This window comes from Cupressus sempervirens, chromosome 11 (assembly GCF_028749045.1).
Source record: "Cupressus sempervirens isolate cs-2001-9-10 chromosome 11, ASM2874904v1, whole genome shotgun sequence".
In the NCBI taxonomy this organism is placed as follows: domain Eukaryota; kingdom Viridiplantae; phylum Streptophyta; class Pinopsida; order Cupressales; family Cupressaceae; genus Cupressus; species Cupressus sempervirens.
In genome coordinates, this window is record NC_143128.1 from 339,840,097 (window position 1) to 339,860,199 (window position 20,103).

Consider the following 20,103-nt stretch of genomic DNA (forward strand, 5'->3'; position numbering starts at 1 on the left):
TTCTACATGCTTCAATGGTGTTCTTCATGATCATCTTTTGTTCCTATCTTGAGGAGCATTCCCTAGTATGGAGGCTTCTTTAGTTCTTCACTAGTTTCTTTCAACATGTTTTCCATCTCTTTTTGGAGTTTTCTCTATTTCTTCTCTTTTTAGAGATTTGGTTGTGCTTGGGTACCTCATCAGGCTTTGTTTGCCTAAACTCATTTCTACTTTCAATAATAGTTTCTAGGCTTTTATCTACTCCCTAAATTTATCTTAAAAGGAGGTGTTCGAGTGATTAGATATTTCCTAATTAACTCTACTCTACTTAAGCCAAACTTTAGGCATATAATAATTAATTCTTTTATTAATTATTATTATGCAACCTAGGTTAGACCTTTTTTGAGTTTCAATCTCCTTTATAAGGACGATCTCTTTTTGTAATTATTAGACAATTCACTTTTGATAATAGCAATCTCTCTTTTTGCTCATCAAGAATGTCTCATCTATGGATTTGAGAATTCCAACCTCCATAGCTTTTTCTTCTCTTTCTATGACAAGTGTTTGCATGCAAGTGATTCTTGGGAGCTGTGGGGTTGAGCTTTCATCAACTTCAACAATAAAATATGTAAAGATGTGATTATTTTGAACAATTATACGTTGCACTTCTCAAGATTGATGGAATAGATATCATTTTAATTAATGTTATTTTTTATTTTTCTACAATTCGGGATAAATTAATATGTTATTTTTTTATTTTTCTACAATTTGTGTATTGTATTTTTACTACACGAGAGTTTGAAAGTACACAAGCATCAACTTATTGTTTATTTCGTATTTCGAGTATATTTTGTTAGAATTTTTTCCATGTATGTTCTAGATTACACTTATTTAGATTTGAATTTTCTCTAGTCTTATATTATCTTGACGATATATTACAAAGTCAAATACCAACATGTTACCCCAAAAACAAAAATCTAACACAATCTATATTAATAGAAATATAATTTTCGAAATCTTTTTCAATTGTACTACTATATGTCATTTTAGTCAATAATATAGTTAATTTTTCCATCTTGACAAAATTTTCAATATATATATATATATATATATATATATATATATATATATATTTTTTTTTTTTTTCTTTTAATCTTTTGTTAGTCATTTGACTCAAAATTTATTCGTAATCAAGTACTACAATATAAATTTCTAATTTTATGATTTTCTCCAATCCAAACATTAGGGAACATTTAACAACAAAAAAATGTTTAATTTAAACAATTTTTTTTTTTTCTATTTTATGTTTTAAATATTTTTTTTTAGCCGTCGCTCCTTCACCCATGATTCTTTTAACAACTTGAAAACCTCTACTTAAGTTGATAGCCAAATTGTATTGAGCCATTGCTTTTTAATTGTCATTAGCAAGTTTCTAATTCTCTAACTAGTGTAGTGCCTGCCCCTAGTTCGCATTTCTGTTATCATTGTCAAATTCTTTTAGGTTGATTTCATGCTTTGATTAGTTTAGAGATATTGGATTTACAATATTATGATATTATTTCATGTCTTGAATTACAAATGCATCGGTTATTATTGCTTAGTTGATTTCATTCATGTGTTGTTAATGGTATTTTGATGATCCTAGTTAGTAAATGTGGTTTCTTTCATAAAAATGTTAACATGATGTCTTTAATGATGATTATGTTGTATTGATAGAGATGCATTATTATATGTACGCATTTGATATTAGACTTATGATTTTTACAATACTTACCCCATACTTGCATGTGTATGGTGCGCGTGTTTATTTTATCTTTCTGTCTGACGTGTTTGATGTGGTTAAGGGAGGGAGTCGTAGTCACCTGCTAGTCGGGATCTACACGATGAACCACTCCCTGCCATTGTTTGTTTAGTTTAGATATATTATATACATGTACATGCTTGTCTTTTATGCAGGATGCAGGTACCAGGCATTGACTTCCCTGAATTGCTAGGATGAGTGTGCCCTATTACATATACTCAAATGGTGAGAATGGAAAGATAATGATCAGGTCCAATCCTAGCCATAGCCTAAAATACTTGTCCTGCAAGGAGGACTCGTAACAGACTGTCTACCCTTTTTATACCTGTGAGTATTTTGTGCATATGTTGTTTTGTGAGTCTTTGATGAATTTTCTATTAATTAAGTCTAATTAAAAGATTAAATTTAATGGAGAATTATTATGATATTATGAATATTTAATTATATTTAATTAATTGAGAAATTAATTAAATAAGAGAGAGAATTAAATATTGGAGATAAAAGTTAAAGTTTAAATTTAGAACGTGATTGATTATATTTATTTAATTTAATAATAATATATTTAGAGTGCATTTTTAAATAAATGCTAAATATTATTGTTATTTAAGTTAATAAATATTTTATCAATTAAGTTTCTAAAAATGAAATCAAAAGTGAAAAGATATTTAATTATCATAAAGATTATAGTTCGCATGATTTATGCATGAGTTGAAAATAAAAGAAATTAATTGAAAAGATTAAACATGTGAAATTAATAAAGATATTTAATTGCATTAAGTACGCATGAGATTTATAAGTTATAAATTGATTAAAATAGAAGTCAAGTGGCTAGTTAAATAAAGTAATTTAACAGTTCACTTAAAGTGCATGAAGGAAAAATAAAATAATATTTTAATTAAAAGCGAATTAATTGTGCATGAAGAATTAATTAAATAAAATAATTATTATTTTAGAGTTGTGGAGACAGAAACCCTAAAGGTAATTAAATTCTATATTAGAGGGTTTTGGGGTCATTATTACGGGGACAGGTTTTCAGGGAACACACTTTTGGAAAGGGGAGCAAAGAAATCTTTGGAAGCTTGGAAGAGTTCGGATTAGCAAGGGTTTCACCAGATTGTTAGCATCAGATCAAGGTAGGGTTTGTGAACCATTCTAGAAACACTTTCGGATCTTTGTCTTCTTCGTGCTTGTTGGAAATTGCTTTCTCAAATTTTATTGAATGAATCTTGCTACCTTTCTTCTGAATCTTTTGCGATTTGATTTCTTCTGGGAATCGGGATTGAAAAACTATTTAGAAAACCTTGTTTTACTTCTGAAAGAAATTTAGTATTAAATTGAAATTTGGGTTTTGAATTAAAATGGAATTAAGAAATTTAAATTTGGAAGGGGTTTGTTTTTGGAAATGAAAATCTTAGGATTGAAAATTCGAAGGGTTCAATTTATTTTTCCTATCAGATTAATATCGTAAATGTTATTAAAATATGTATATATTAAAATAATATTGTAATGAAGTTCGTTGAGGAAAATATTATAAAATAAAGAATATAGAATTATAATACAATTCTTAAAATTTTCATATATAATAATTTATCTAAATTTATTAGAAGGGTTGTTCTTCTAATAAACAAAATTATTGAAATTTGACTTAGTTAAAAATAATAATAATAATAATAATAATAATAAAATAAAATAAATAAATAAATAAAATTAATTTAAAAAAAAAAAAAATGAAATTATAAGAAAAGAAATAATAAAAAACAAAATTTTTTTATAACCCCTGCCGACGCCGTACGCTGTTGACGTAGGCTACGACAGCAATGGTACAGTGTACCACTACTGGCGCAGACCCTGCGCAGCAGGGTACGCTGCTCGGCAGCCCCTTTACGGGGAGGCCAACGGCCCTTTATAAAGCCGGCGGGCTTTTAAAAAAATACGCTATGTTTATTAATCTTTTTTTTTATTAATTTTAAAATGTAATAATGTTTATTAATGCAATTAATGCAATTAATATGGTTAATAATATTTACTATTTAACCATTTGAATTATTAATGGAATTGGGAAATATTTCTATTTAGTAATCGAATAATTTAATAAATGATTAATATTACTTCTAAGTCTTGATATGTTATTATATGAACAAGAATGAGTTTAATTGCAAGGGTTAATTATGAAGGTTAACTGGAAAACTTACTTACTTGAAAACATGTATTAAACTGGAAATTTAAAACCTTAATTCAAACAAATACATGGGTGTATTGTATGAGTAATACTGAGAATCGTATACACTTGAACATACATTGAAACGCAAATTGAAACTTATATTGAAAATGAAAATTGAAACCTTACATTAATTCAACAATATATTATCAATCAAATCCAACTGTGAGACTATGATGTTTTCTATGTACTGTCTATATTTCTTTTTGGATTTTGGTGTTGTTTAGATGTCGACCAGTCTAGGATGTACACCAGAGGTTTTGTGAGATTTCTTGGATACTATTATGTGGCTAGATGTTATGATGATTCTTGTGATTCAAATTGGAGTTTATACTTATGAGATTTGTTTTGTGAGCATTTATGTGTATTTGGATTTAGTTTGATCCATTTTGTTATCAGGTTGCCTGTTAAGGAACCAAGTTTGATCTTTATGGGTGTTGTGGTATGGGACACAACTGTGTTTTTATGTGCTTAGGAGAGGTTGTCTAGGTATGTGACTTGGGAGTGGCTTGCATAAGGGTCCGGGACCCAAAGTGGTCAGTACCAGGGTAACCTAATGCAAGTTATGTAATAAGTGATAATCTAGTAAGTAAAATTTATGGGGGGAAACACACTAAAAAGATAAGTTAGAGATATTTGATCTACCCATGCCTTGAGTGCTTGTATAGACTAAGGATGGGAATGAGATGAGTGCCTCGTCTTCTTGAGAGGGCTTTCTAGTTTCCATATGTGTGATGTTGAGGGTCTGGGGTTCATAGTAACCAGTCTAGGGTAACTCAACGCTTGAGGGTCCGGGGTCTTTTAAGAGATCAGTCCAGGGTAACTCAAGCAGCCATGTGATGACACTCCCTAGTATGTAGCCTGAGTCTCCTCTGTAGATCTTGTGGACTTTGTGTATCTCTGGTGGTGTACTTATTGTATGGTGGTGTATCTATTGTTGGATGTGTTTATTATGGTTATTTACTTTCGTTGAGGATGATTGGTGATTCATGATGTTGTACTTTTGACATGTGGCTTTTAACTTGAGGAGGATTATCTTTTGTTGACTTTATCTTATGATCTTGGTATTTGGTTTATACTCGGTTTGTGTATGATGTTTGGTTATGTGGTGTCAGTATTGGATTGAGTGTTCTTTCTTTCTGGATTATTTTATCTTCTTGAGTAGCATGTGTTACCTTTGAGGTAGTTTTGGCTATTAGGGGTACCTTGCCTAGGATTGTTTTATGTTTGTTTTACCGTATGTGGATCGTTCATTATCTTCCCTGCACGGTGGGAGTGGAAGCCTGACTAGGTAACCACGCGGTCGGGAGATAGTGCCTTCTTACCATTTGGGTTCCCCTTTACATTGCTAGCTGTTGGATGTTCGTTGAAGAAGATGTTCCTTTATCATTCTTATTTCTTATCTCAGAGACTTCTTTTCAGATGAAGTATATATGTTATCATGTATTCTGATGTATTGTATCTATTCTCACATACCCTGCGACATGTGCAGTGGATGTTATTGATTGGATGTACTTTCATTGTATTGTTTATACTTATGCATTTGCTTATGCGACTATGTATCTGTTATTCTTTTATGATCTTGAGACATTGTACTTAGAACTTAAACTAATTAATTTAAAAACATTAAATGTGACTCAACGTAAAGAAACTATTGAGGAATTGAAACTATATCTGTAATTGCAAATGTGTATTTGTTGTGTATGTTCATATTGCTTCCGCATTAATGTTATCTTGATGTTGTTTAAACTTCAAAAAAATAAATAGTTCAGTAAACATTGTAATATGTTAGGTTTATTTCTCTTGGGTTCCCGAGCGGGGCGTTACAACTAGTTTCTAATTTTGTTTATAAAATTAAAAATCTTGTGAAATGTTGGTGAGCGAAGGTGTTTTTCCTAACAACTTCAACAATGAAAATATCTATTTTTGCATTTTATCGATCAAATACATTTGTTGAGGTAATGAATTTTGACTTTTATTTTTTTTAATTTAATAAGAATTTTATGGATTACTATGCAAATACATATAAGAAAAATACTAGTGTACAATATAAGATAAGAAAAATATATTAGCTTTTAGAGATATATTGGTTTGCCAAGTTATAAAATGTAAAATGTAAATAATATTAATAATGTGTTTAAAAAAAATCATTAGTAAAAATACTAAAAATATTATTATACAATTTTCTCTCTAATCTATCATGTATTTATTGGTATAAATTTAGTTAAAATAATAGATTGATTAGAAATTGGTAATTGATTTCTTTAATTTCAAAAAAAAATTATCAATAATATAATAAAAAGTAAAAATGATTGTTGCTTAGTTCTATTTATAGAATGTAAATAATATTAATAAAATGTTTCAAAAGTTTTATTATCAAATAAATTCAAAGAAGGATATTTAATTTTTCATCAATAAAAAACAATAGTTATCATAAGTTAAAATTATTTTAAAAATATATTAGTTGATAACATTATTAATTCTTTCATTTAAAAATAATAATTTCTATTGCTATAAAGTTTTATTTATAATATATTTATTTGATAAATTAATCAAGTCATTTTGAGAAAAAAAACATTATCTTTGCTCATAGTTTTGGCGGTTGGTAATGTTGAGTAGGGTGTCAAAGGCACTTAGTTTGTGAGTTAGACATTCTGTTTTGGTAAAATCTTAATCTTCACAGTGAAAACAATCCTATCCGGTCGTTATTTTATTGAATATTGATGCCCAACAATTAGCAAAAAATAATGAAATGTGACTTCAGCAGTTCTAGCTTCTAAAAAGACCATAAATGAAAACAAGCATTGAACATTCCAGGACATTGGCACGGGAATTCGTTTGTTTTACAACGTTAAAATACTTATATTACATTTCAAGAGAGATTACAACATGACAAAGAAGCGTTCCTGTTTCTTCAAAATGCACAGAAAATTTGATTGAAGACGTATGGGCCAAAAATGTTGGATGCCTGAGAATTTGTCGTCAACTATTCTTGAAGGCTGTTAATGCCTCTTTTGTTGCAGCAGATATCACCGCATCTGAGGCATTAGGCAAATAGTAATATTTCCCTGCCATTTCAAGCACATTAAATAAGTTAACAACGGGTCTAGTTTTTAACAGTGGATACTTGTGACAAGCAGATTACTAGATCTAGACATTTAGCTATCCTAACCAGAGGAGTAAGATCCATAGAAGGGCATTACCCTGAGCAACTCTAGCAATTTCCTTTGCAAAGCCCGTGGATATAAATTTATTCTCCGTGTCTATAACAAGAAGGGACATTCCTGCCTTGTAAATCTTTCCCGCAATCTCCAATATCTCCTCCTAATTACAGCAATGAACCATTGAAAATTTTCAAAGGTTAAAAAAAACGGATATCGAAATTTAGAATTTAGGAAAAGGGAAAAAATCAGAAACAAAAACCAAAACAACTTCATACTGTGACCTAAACACAAGATATCAAACAAGATTATAGCTGTATTTAGACAATCTTTACCATTCAATTTTAAGTCATTTAAAAAAGTTTGGACTAAAGCTAGTTCAACTTTGCACTGATCTAGGAATGTTGAAAGTTGAAACAATCTACAGCCATAAAGGAACATCATGCCACCTAACATATCAATGTACTATTGCCGGTGATGAATATGATATATTACAACTTAGTTATTGGTAATGTATTCCTGAGGATGCATGACATGAAAATATGCAATTCAATTTACTGAGGGTTATGGTGGTGAGAACGCAGCTGCTGATGTCACCAGGGTTATCCTGGACATCTAAGGATATCAGCGGATAAAACAGAAAGGAAATGAATAAAGCTCTTTGAGGTGCTAGAAACACTACGTCGTTTTATCACTCTTTTTTCCAATAAAAAGGTCAAATTGCATTAATCAAAAGGAGAGACTTTTTACAAAACACCCAGCATTGGTGTTTACAGAAATCATATGTGAGAAAAATACTTTTACTTCTTAGAAGATTTTTGGAATTAACTATGCAAGCTTATTTGACCTAATGTGAAGGTATGTCAAAATTAGCCAGGCCACAAAAAAGCTTATACAGTTAACCCCTAAAGCTCTCTAATAAATCTTCATGGACCCTAGGAAAGGCATGGTAATATTGTTGTGCAAGAAATATTGCACTGGGAAGAGATAGCAGAAAATGACTTTTGTAACATTCCTAGATCACTTTTCAAGGTCAAAAATGCTCTGGTAAATACAATGATTTTCATCAGAAGTTTATTGAGCCATGATCCTAACCTGATGAAGTCCTTGCTTCTATGAAGATTCTGCATCTCTCTGATCACCATTGGGATAGACAGTTCTTCATCATCAATACTAATAGGCCGACTCTCCTTTTTCTGGAGAATTAGCCCTAAGACACATATTGATTGTTGAGTTCAACATGTAGCCTTTAAATTCCATTAATCTCAATTGACTACAAGGAATGTATGTAATCAGAGATGGTTAAACAAACATTAATAGAGGTAAATCTATAAATATAAATATATATCCCGGGTCTTTCTTGAAGAAGGGTCCAATTTTTAATTTATAAAGTTATTTAACTGTTAAATAACAACAAATAACCCAAACCCCCATGTGTATGAACCAAATGTGAATGACAGGAAATCATATGGTAAAAGTAACATATAAAAATAACAGCCACAAAAAATGAAGCATGATGAATTATAGAAAGAAAACACACACAAACTAAGTAAAATGCAAGAACTAAATGTTTAGAAGATTGAAAAAAATGCAAGAACGCATGAATTAACATCCAAGAGATTAAAGTCGCAAGGTGGCATTTTAATAACTATATAATGCAAACAATTAATAATGAATACACAGAGCTCAAAAAACACGACGTTGCTAGTTTTGGAGAACACAAGAAAACAAAAGTGAAATAAGGGAAAAAGACTACAGGGAACTAGACAGAATAGAACATATAGAATTTTGGAGCATCAGGTGGAACACAGCCAAAACAACAGTTTGTATGGATAGGAAGGATATTGTTGAGAGGTTAACACTTCTACCCGCAGTGATGAAGAAATTTCCATCTTCTCAAGTATGAAACCTGTTTTTCATACAACCAAGCAGTTTTCCACAGCTTAAATTCATTCCTCTAAAGTATACACTTTACACACAAATTTAACACGTTTTTAGAGTTGAGAAAGCTTGGGACAACATGCTATTATTTTGGTTTCATCCCCAAAGTTCAGCATTCATCACATCAGACTTTTTAAAATGGAAGTCAATCAAACCTTTAAATCTTCGTACAACTTATCTCATACAAGATGCTGAGTAACAGATCATAACAATGAATAGAAATGATCTTTTTGTTCTTCAATCAGCAGAGCTCAACATTTCTAGAATTATTTTTTGAATAGATCCTATTTCATGTACTGTCCGATAAGTCAATCTGGAACACAGTTACTTGAATAGCTTTCCCATTTTTCTCCCAAGTACATCAGTGTTGTAAACAGCATTCTTTTATTAGTGAAATAAATTTATTTTAAAATCAAATATCAAATAAACTAATCTCTAATATGTCACTATAGAAACCATATTTAGTTGTTTGGATATTGAATGTGCATTGATCAAACACTGGGAATTAATATAGTTTTCTTGTATTGCCAATTAAACTGTCTTGAGTGCATTACCTTCAGCTCTTTTGATGAAGGCTTTGGTCCATCTGTAGCAGCAGCAGAATCTGGATCAGTAGACCTTTTCAATGAAATGTTGGCTCTTCCATCTGTGACAGCAACTATCATCACACGTCCAACATCTCCACTCTTTTCAGCATTTAGGCCAACTCGAACTGCCTGTAAAATCACATTTTCCTGATCTTAGTATGTAATTCAATTTTAGAAAGATCGTTGATACTTCAAAAAAGAAATATACAAATTATGTACATCTAATTAAAGAACATGATCAATTACAACATCATTTCCAAAAAAAATCAAATTTACCATGCTGAGGCCATGTGCCAAAGGAGAGCCACCACCACAAGGTAGCCGCTCTAGCCGTTTTCTTGCCATTGCTATTGATCGAGATGGAGGTAGGAGGACTTCTGCCATGTCTCCACGAAATGGTATTATTGAAACCTGCCCATGTATCTCCTCTTATAATTCTAGAATGCAAAATTGATGTTTGTCTTTTCCTTTCATAGAACATTGTGCAAGATAATGGAACTCAAATATTATTCATATTATGTCGATGATTTTATTAGTTCAACAAAACAAGATTTTAGTGCAAGACAATATTCTATAATGTTTTTCTTTCAGCATCATAAAAGAAAGAAAAGGAATGCCTATCTGTAACACCCCTCCTGTTGGCAGGTCGGTTTTCTGTTCATATTGTCATCTAGTTTTAGTTTGATGGTCGTCTTTGTAGATTTAATTAATATTTAGTCTGTTTTAATATGTTTTTGATTGAAATACATATTTTATATTGAGAACCACTTCTGTCATTAGTATGAATAGGCAAATACTATAAATCATAGGCATGATGGTAGGAGTATAATTGTGCTTGAACCATATATGTATAGATTTATTGGGTCATGTTATTTTCTTTAGCAAAGGGTTACAATACATTTCTTAATATAAAAAAACATTAAATATACATAGTAAAAATTTAAATATAGATATATTAAGTATTGGAATCACCGCTGTCATTATACCAAAAGCTCGTGCTATTTATGAACATCACATCAGCCCGAGACAAGGATCTACAAGAGGTGGTTAAGCACGTCACGAATCCATTGGTCTATGCTGAACGGTACCTTCACTTAGAGGGGATGGAGGCACCAACCTCCCAACAATCACCTGCCTCCTCCCTCCCCCCCCATCCCCCAACATCACCCAAGGGCCCGTAACCCAGTGCTCCAATACCAATTGTTGGAATCATTGCTGTCATTAAACTGAAAGCTTGAGCTATCAATGAACATCACAACAACCAGAGACAAGGATCCATGAGAAGTGGTTAAGCACATGTCACAAATTCATCAGTCTATGTTGAATGGTACCTTGACTTTGAGGAGACATAGGCCCTCCCAACATTTAAAACATTGATTTAATAATTAAGGTTAGTATTCGAACTGATTATTGGTCTTTTATACAATAGAGTAAAATAAAAATGTTATAAATATTAGTATTAAATAACATTTTCGAAGTGGTATTAATGGTATGTAATTTTGTGGCATGTGAAAATTAATACAAGTGACTATTTGCCTAATATAAAAGTGTACATTTAGTATTGTATAGTGAAATTATGTTAAGTCAATTGGATTAACATATTAGAAGAAAATATAAGTAATGTTTAAATAAGATTCATCAAGGTACATGATATGTAAATGAAAATAAACAAATATTTAAATAAAAAATTGACATGTACATATATGCATACTTTTGACACTATTGTTATCTATTGATGTCATTTTTATCAAAACACATAAATATATACTTTTATGTCCATATTACAAGGTGAATTAAGTAATTATGATTGTAGAATCAAATTAAATCTATTAGTAAGAATTTTAATAAGCTTGTCTATATTGAATATTGGTAAAACCATTAAGGATAAAATCAAAAAAAATTAATTATTATGTTTTAATTTATGTATTTATATGCAATGGCAAGAAAATAATAATAAAATATTTATGTAAATTGACTTACATACAATAACTAATTATCACCGATACAATTAAGGAGATACTTATATTTTAACATTATTAGAAGTTTCTTAATTTAAATTTGAACAAAATTGACTAACAATTATGTAATAAATAGTTATTAAATACATTTCCTTGTTTATGGAAAAGCTATATGATCACACCATGGGAAGTTTCTAAAATGATTTTGGTACCTTATGATTATTTGCATAAGTTTTCTATCAAGGGATTTTATTTTTTGGGTGGTTAAAAGGGTTTTTGAGCTTTTCTATTTGGGAAGGATTTTCTTCTTTGTGTTTTTCTAGCATCACTTTTTGGGTTTTGCAATATGAAGTTTTCCTGTGAAACTTGCTCAATCTGACAGACTAGATCTGAATCGAATGAATTTTTCTTCACAATTTTCTTTGTAAATCGACTTTTGTATTATATGTTCTCAATCTGGGGCAAGCGTGGATTACTATTTTCGGTAATGATTGCAAGATTTTCTTTTGGTGACCCTTGCATAACTGATTAATACCTTCACAATTTAGTTACATGAAAACGTTTCTTGCTTTCTGAGCAGTTGTCAATAAAATCACTTCTGCATGTGTTTGGTGTAACACTAACATTTTTTTCCTTTTGAAAAACTATAGGTCTGCATAAACCTCCTTCATGATTGGCATTATACTTAATTTTTCTTTAAATCTGGTGTTAAATCTCTCTTTTATGTTGTCCTGTTTTCTGCACCATATTTAATGATTTTGGCATCTTATTCTGTCCTTCATTCCTTGAAAGCCAATCTATAGTGGTTGTTGTGGGTTCTAGTTTGCACACTATTTTGTTGGCTAAGATTTATGGTTTGGGCTCTTCATTCCTATGCAATAGTTTTGGGCAAAATGAATTTCTTTTTATTGTTGATTGCATTTTACTGCCTTGAATGTTACACCATGTAATGTCCCCTGCTGGGACTTGGTTAAATATTTCTCTATTAAGCTTCTTGCAAAATTATTTCATATACTAGTCTCCATATATCTTTTTAATCTAAACAGGATACTTGCAAAGTTATTTCGTATACTCTCCATATATCTTTTTAATCTAAACAGAATACTTTTATAACATTATTTCAAACTGGTGCCTCATTAGAGGCAAGGGTTGAGGCTTTGGATTTATTAATTATATATATTCTTGATTTTATTTATTTATAATTAGTCTTGATGTATCATATTTAATTTATAATATATTATTATTTTAATATATTATAAAAACTATTGTTTGTCTTTAATGATGTATATTGTATTAAAGAACCAATTAATATATAACTTCTGATATATGATTATTAGTTATATTATAATATTTAATTAATATAACTTTTCTATATTTTAAGCTAATTTTATGTCATAATATCATTATTTATAATTATATTGAATCGTGGATATATCTGTATCTACATATAATATTTATAAAATATATCAATATATTTATTTGTCATAATAAAATATTATCTTATAATTGTATCATTATTTATATTATTATTATATTATTCTTGTTTATTATTTATCCATAAAATAATTCATATTTTGATAGGAATATCCCAGTCCTCCCCTCTTAATTTTTGCTTGTCCTCAAACAAAATCATAAATTTTCATGTAGAGCATATAATTGAATGCAAGGAAGCATAATGGATTAATGGAGTGTGCAAGAAAACACGAATCATACATGAAGTGAACACGTAAGTGCATGAAAACACGAAGTAGACACACCAATGCATAAAGGCACAAAGCAGACACGATGTAGACATATAATGCATGCATTCTTGATTACTGCCTTTTAATTGGTAATGAAATAGGGTCAAGAAAAAGATTTACACAATTTACTTCTTCAATAGAACCCTACAAGCACAACTTATCATTAGTACATACATGTATGTATAAGTTTCAAGAAAATGTGAGTCAAGATAATTTATTCCAATCCAATCCCATACTAAATCCAAGAGCCGAACTTTGGCCCCTTTGACCTCGGTGGACGTGTTTACTCATCCATACGGGATGGCCTACTTAGCGGGATGCTTGTTTTGTTTTGCTCTTATTATTGTTCATAGTCAAGAAGAGCACTTAGGATGTAAACAAATTGCTTAGGCACCAACTCAAGGGCTTCCCTCAAGGCTTTATAGGGCCAAGCCCTTAAGTCTTTCTTGGACGTGTCTGCAAGGCACTTGGGGATGTTGATCCTATCCTTTGAGTAAAAGCACAAACCTATGTCACCTTTTATAAAGGAAAGTGATATCAGAATTTAAACTCTTCAACTTTAACGACATAAAAGTGGCATTTTTGTTAAGAATTTGAAGATGATGTAAACTAATGAAATGTGTAAAATTGGATGAAGTTTATGTCTGTAATTTTTTTTTAAAAATTTGGGTGAAAATTTTATTTATTTTTGAATTTTTTAAGTCTATTTTTTTTTTTTCTTAAATGCTGAAAATATAGAGTTTTTTTTCCCATCAAACAAATATATGCAAATGATCATATTTTGGTCTAATTATGAAATATGTTAAGAGTTGACATGTATACCTAGTGCACCAAAAAAATAATTTGAAATTCGGCTAATATTTTTCAAGTTATAACATATTATCCATAACCAAAATAATAAAAAAATTATATGATCATAATCTTGACTCCGAGACCTACAGAAGTATATTTTTAATTTTTTTAAAAACTTCATTTTAGTAGGTCAAATTGGCCTTCAAAGTGAGATGTTTACAGAAGTTCTTATTTTTGCTTGTGTGGCTGCTACTTAGGATGCTACATAGACAGTTACGGCCGAAACACTTACGACTGAAACGGTTCCAGCCGAAACTGTTTCGGTCATAACCTCATCAGCCAATCAAACACCTAGCAGTGAAAATGATGGCCGAAAATAGCCGAAAAGTGATTTTTGCATTTATATAAAGCGTCAGGGTTATGGCCAAAACCCTTCCAGCCGAAAGGGTTTCGACTGTAATGGTACAAGCCACGTCAACAGGGAAACCTGCCACATATGTACGGTCGGAAATATTCGGCCATAACTCATACGGTCGTAAGCGTTTCAACCGTAACGCCTCTAGATATCACAAAGGGTGACACAGGTTTGTGCTTTTACCCCATTATTGGAATCATCGATTGGCTTGATTTACACTAGCCTCTCTTTGAATACACCAATGTTCTCTCTCCCAAGGTTAACCTTATAGGTAAGTTAGTAATAAACTATATGTGAATTGAAAAGGTCATGCTATCTTGGTTATAACTCTAGCCTAGAAGGAATGATGAGATACAATAGGTCACTTTGACACCAAACTTAATGGTCTCCCTCAAGGTTTTGTGGATCCAAAGCCTTAAGCTTTTCTTGGACATGTCCTCAAGGGCTTGGGGATGTTGATCCTTACCTATATTGAGATAACCTGCTAGCTGGATTTATACAGGTCTTTCCCATATTGTATCCCTACTCATTTCTTCTAGCTTAGAATTATAACTTATCTGAGCATGGGTGGTATTGATTCTACTTATTACAATAGATAATATACTTACCTCGAAGATAAATGAAGTCTTGTTCTATTAATAGAATATTCTTCCTTCTGAGTTGGTGGTAATGTTTGTATATTATATCTGATTGTATTAGACCCAAATTAGTGGATTTATTTATTTACACTTTTTAAGGGTATTGTGGGTAGTATGTTGTCGGGTTACCTCTTGATGGTGCTCAATGTAATTTAGTATAACCCTTACACAATACTATGCTTTGAGCCATGACAGGAGTCTTTGAACTACAATGCAAATTTCTCTCTCTTGATTGATAAGACACCAAATAAACCAAGGTAGAAAGAACACAGGGAAAGATCAATAATATTCTCCAAAATTGTTACTTCTGCTTGTTAGGATAGTAATGATAAGATTCAGAAATCCCTCTAAATAGACTTCTTCCCTTGAGCTCTTATCACTCAAAATCTAGAGAATGCTAATCTCATAAGATCTCCATACATGTCTTCCACATTTTGTTCCAAAACTGAGTCGGTATTCCTTGATGTTGGAATATGAAATGTCGCTCCACTCTTTGATAAACCTCCAAGCAAGTATTTCTTGTGACAAATATGTTGACAGACTTCTACAGGGCTTAAAAATTTGCAATAAAATAATATTACTAGCCCGCTATTATGGTTAGACTGCAATAGCCAAAGTTATGCGGTGATATCAATATTTCAAGCTACCCTTCATTGAGTCCAGCAATAAATAATTCTGACCAGAATAAAATTAATCTTAAGAAAATCACATTATAAGTCGAGCCCACACAAATATTTTATAATGTTTCTCTCACCGATAGCGAAGGCTCCATACTTTTTACCTTGATTTGCCCAATATGAATCTCCACCAAACCAACATGAAGTGGGTAATATGCCAATTGAGAGTCCGATATTATATTTTAAAATTTCAACTTCTAAGGACCAATTAAAAAGTTAAACTATGTTCAAAAAATATTATGGAAAACATAAATGTAAACTCCCCTTTTTTTTATGTGCTCCTTTTTGCCTTGAGAAAGGTTGCATCACGGGGCATTAGAGACCTTAATATTGAAGGAGATTCTGCTCTAATCATACATTCCGTCAAGTCTAAGTCGGCTTCTAATTGGAAATCAGATACATTATGCAGCAGGTATGGGACTCTCACCTACACTTTTAGAATGTGATTATTGGTCAGACACTCCATGAGGGGAACAATTTAGCTGATGCATTTGATATTATGGCATCAAATAATATTTAAATCAGCTTGGAAGGAACATCCAATAATCTCCATGATTTCCCACAACTTGTTCATATCCTAACAAAGGAGATGGTGTAATTTGTATCCCATATTATCATTTGGCTTGTCTTTCATTTCTAAGTGCGTGGGTACTCCTTGGGTTTATTAACAATTTGACACCTCTCATGCTCGCCGCCCCAATATCTAATACTCATTCCTAGTAATAATGGTGCAATTGTCATTCTCCTTGGGGATTGGTGATGTCATATGACAAGTTAACTTGCACAAACCAAATCCCACCATATCCCACCAAAGATCTTGAAATTCCCATTTGAAATATTTTTCGTCAGCGTTTCTCTCTCTATCACCCATCACATGGCCACGTTCCCTTGCTCGTACGCGGAGCAATTTTAATATCCTGACACGCCATTAACTCAGGCATTCATTTCTTAGTCACCACTCCTCTCTCACATGCTTTTTATTCTCCTCTTCCCTCACCATTTTTTTTTATGATTATGCCCACGGGTGATTTTCTCTGCAAGCGTGTGTTGTCATTGCTATATAACAATGAGCTCGGATGCATCGGTGTTCATGGAGAAAGAGCTTCCTCTATGTTCACGGTGCATCGGTAAGATGGAGAATGTTAAGTATAACCACCGTATTGCCATTCGCCTACAAATTCCATGTCACTCTTTCTCCGGGAAATATCTCGGAAGATGCCCTCAGTGCTTTTTTCGGTATGGAGTGTAACCAACGTGTTTCAAACCTGCGAGTCTTCCTTGGGGATGAGATCTTGTCCCCTAGTGCTCGATGCTTGTTGTATCTACACAACCTGATCTTTGTATTCCTCTCTAATGCTATAGATCTTCTTCAATCAGAGTCTAATCTGTTCGGCTTAGCAGATAAGCTCCTTAAGCCTGGCCCTTTCTCGGCTACTATGGAGGATTACTAGTTGTGGTCTTTCTTGGCATCAGTTGGTGGAGTTATCCCATTGGAAGAACTTGGAAAGGGCCCACCGTATGATCCTCTTTTTGATGCCATTCGTTCCATATTGGAGGTGTGGGACTTCAATTTTGTCAATTGGACCCTCTGTAAGTACAGTGATCAGTTGGGTAAGTCAATGGTCTTGCTTAGTAAGTCCAAGGTGAATGCACTATTTTCTCTTGTGGATCACTCCCATTATGACAAGTTTCCTCCTCCTGTTCACTATGCTTGCCATCTTTGCCATCCTGCTCCTACTCCATCAATGAGATCGCTGGCTCATGCTCTGGTGGACGCTCATAGCGATGACATGCATGACTGATGTCCCTTTGGGTATGATGCTCTTCCTAGGGTTGGCGTTTTTGGTTTCTCCTTTGGCTCAACATGTTAATACTAGATGAAGCTATTGTTCTGATAGCCCAGTTGGTGTCTTTTTGAGTTTTTGTTAATCTCAACCATCTACACTATAATTTTCTGGATAGTTATAGTGAACTAGTTTCTATGTTTCTAGTCCTATTCTTTTGATAGTCCTCTTTTCCTAGTTCTTCCTTTTTGCATCTTGGGCTCTCTTCCAATTGTTCATCCTGTCTCCTGGTCTACTTCCACTATAAACGTGGTGTTTTTCCATTCTGCTAATGGTCTATGCTCTCTATCTCATTTTGGTGCCCCACCATCTTCGATATTGTAAAAAAATTATACTTATTATTAAGAGATATAGACTTATGTCTTTTGTTTTTTAAAAACAAAAAAACTCCCCTTTTTATCAGCAGTAGTAGCCAAAATATATATCTAAATACGCTCATGCCCTTGGGCCTCGTTACCAAATACACATTTCACCGACACAAAATACTTGGAATAAAGTAATATTTATTTCTCAATAGAGATGGAAGCAAGCATCTTAATATTCAACCATGTAACCAAGCTAGACCACTCTCTCATTCATAAAAGCCTCACAAGCTAGTAGGAGAACCAACTCAGATACCATTTGTAATGTTCCCTGCTAGGACTTAGTTAAATATTTCACTATTAGATTCTTGTAGACTTATTTCATATATTTTCGGTCTATCTTTTTAATCTGAAGAGGGTCCTTTTTATACCATTATTTCAAAACTAGTATGTCATTAGAGGCAAGGGTTGTGGCTTTTGATTTATTTATTATATATATATTTTTGGTTTTTCTTTAATATTAATAATAGATTTATTTATTTATAATTAGTTCTCTTATATCTTAATCTATCATTTTGAATTTTTAATATATTATATTAATAATATATTATAAAAAATATTGTTTGTCTTTAATGATGTATATGGTATTAAATAACCAATTAATATATATTTTGATATATGAATATTAGTTATATTAAAACATTAAACATGTGATTAATATAACTTTTCTACATTTTAAGTATATTCTAATTGTCTTAATATCATTATTTATAATTATATTGAATCACTGTAACATTGTAGTATATATATTATTATATAATATTTATAAAATATGTCATTATTTTTATTTGTCGTAATAAATAGTATATTATAATTGTATCATTATTTATATTGTAACTATATTATTCTTGTTTATTAATTATCCATAATATAATTCATATTTTGACAAAAACATCACACACCATGTTTTTTGCACTAAAGCTGACTTAATGTTTGTTCTTCTGGGCATCTTTTCCCAACCCATACCACTCTTTTCTTTAAATGTACAACTATAATGTCACATAGGATTTAGATATTGAGCCAAGTTAATTTCATGTTTCCTTAGTATTTTTCCCTTATGAATATAATCCATTATTTATAAGGTTCTATTCATTGTATTACAATTGTTTGTATGTAGGAATTCATGCAAAGTTGCATTTTGGTATTTAGACCCAAAGGAGAGCTTTCAATTTTAGTTTAGTCTTTTGAGAATATAAATTCATTGATTCTCTAGAATTTAAAACTAGTCAAGGATTAGTTAGTTAAAAACTAAGTTAAGTTGGGGTTTCTCCTTAGTTACTAGTGTTTAGATATGTATTATGTATTATAGATGCAAAGTAAAATGAGGTTTTGTAAGATTAAGAAATTTATTAAATAAGTTAGAGTGTGGATAAAGTACATGTATATTAATATAATGCTTTATGTCAAATTAGAATGTAGCTCTTTATTTTATCGTTTTGACAATTACTAATGATTGGTTCTTTTTTGTTTTTTATAATTAATTAAATATAATTTTAGCATTGTTAGATTAGTAAATACATGACATATTACAATTGCATTAAGTAGAATAATTGATTAATCCAGTGAAAAGTTTAATTAAGTTGAATAAAATATGTTATTACATTATTCACCAAATGGTAATGATATAATGTATTTAATCTATTCGATTAGGACTTGTGTTTCAATATTAGTTAATAATTATAGTTAGAAATTTGACTTTTTAGGAAATTATATCTCAATGTTCGTTAGGAAATCATATTTGATAAGATAAAAGTTAGAGAACTCATAGATAAGTTTTATTTGAATTTAGATTATTAAGGATTATTAATATGAGTGGTATTTAGGTATTTACTTAGTTGTTGTGCATACTTCTTATATTGGATATTAATGCTCTCTTAGAAACTAAGGTTATATTTGGGTGGAGTTCTCTCTTCATATTTCTAGAATGTATTAAAGTTAATATTTTCTTTGCCTATCTTATCACAAATTTTCTTTTCACACTTGAACTA

At 31.2% G+C, this 20,103-nt stretch overlaps 1 protein-coding gene across 1 annotated transcript in view; it reads right to left on the reverse strand.

Annotated features, from left to right (window-relative positions):
- Positions 1-6,835: 6,835 nt before the first annotated feature.
- The window catches only part of ALB1 (ALBINA 1), a 157,648-nt gene continuing 144,380 nt past the window's right edge, over positions 6,836-20,103 (reverse strand). The window contains exons 12-15 of the mRNA XM_089809317.1: positions 9,964-10,098; positions 9,655-9,816; positions 7,202-7,322; positions 6,836-7,066 (exon numbers count right to left, since the gene is read on the reverse strand). Coding sequence (XP_089665443.1) covers positions 6,981-7,066; positions 7,202-7,322; positions 9,655-9,816; positions 9,964-10,098 — 504 coding nt within the window. The 3' untranslated portion in view covers positions 6,836-6,980. The remainder of the gene's footprint in view (positions 7,067-7,201; positions 7,323-9,654; positions 9,817-9,963; positions 10,099-20,103) is intronic.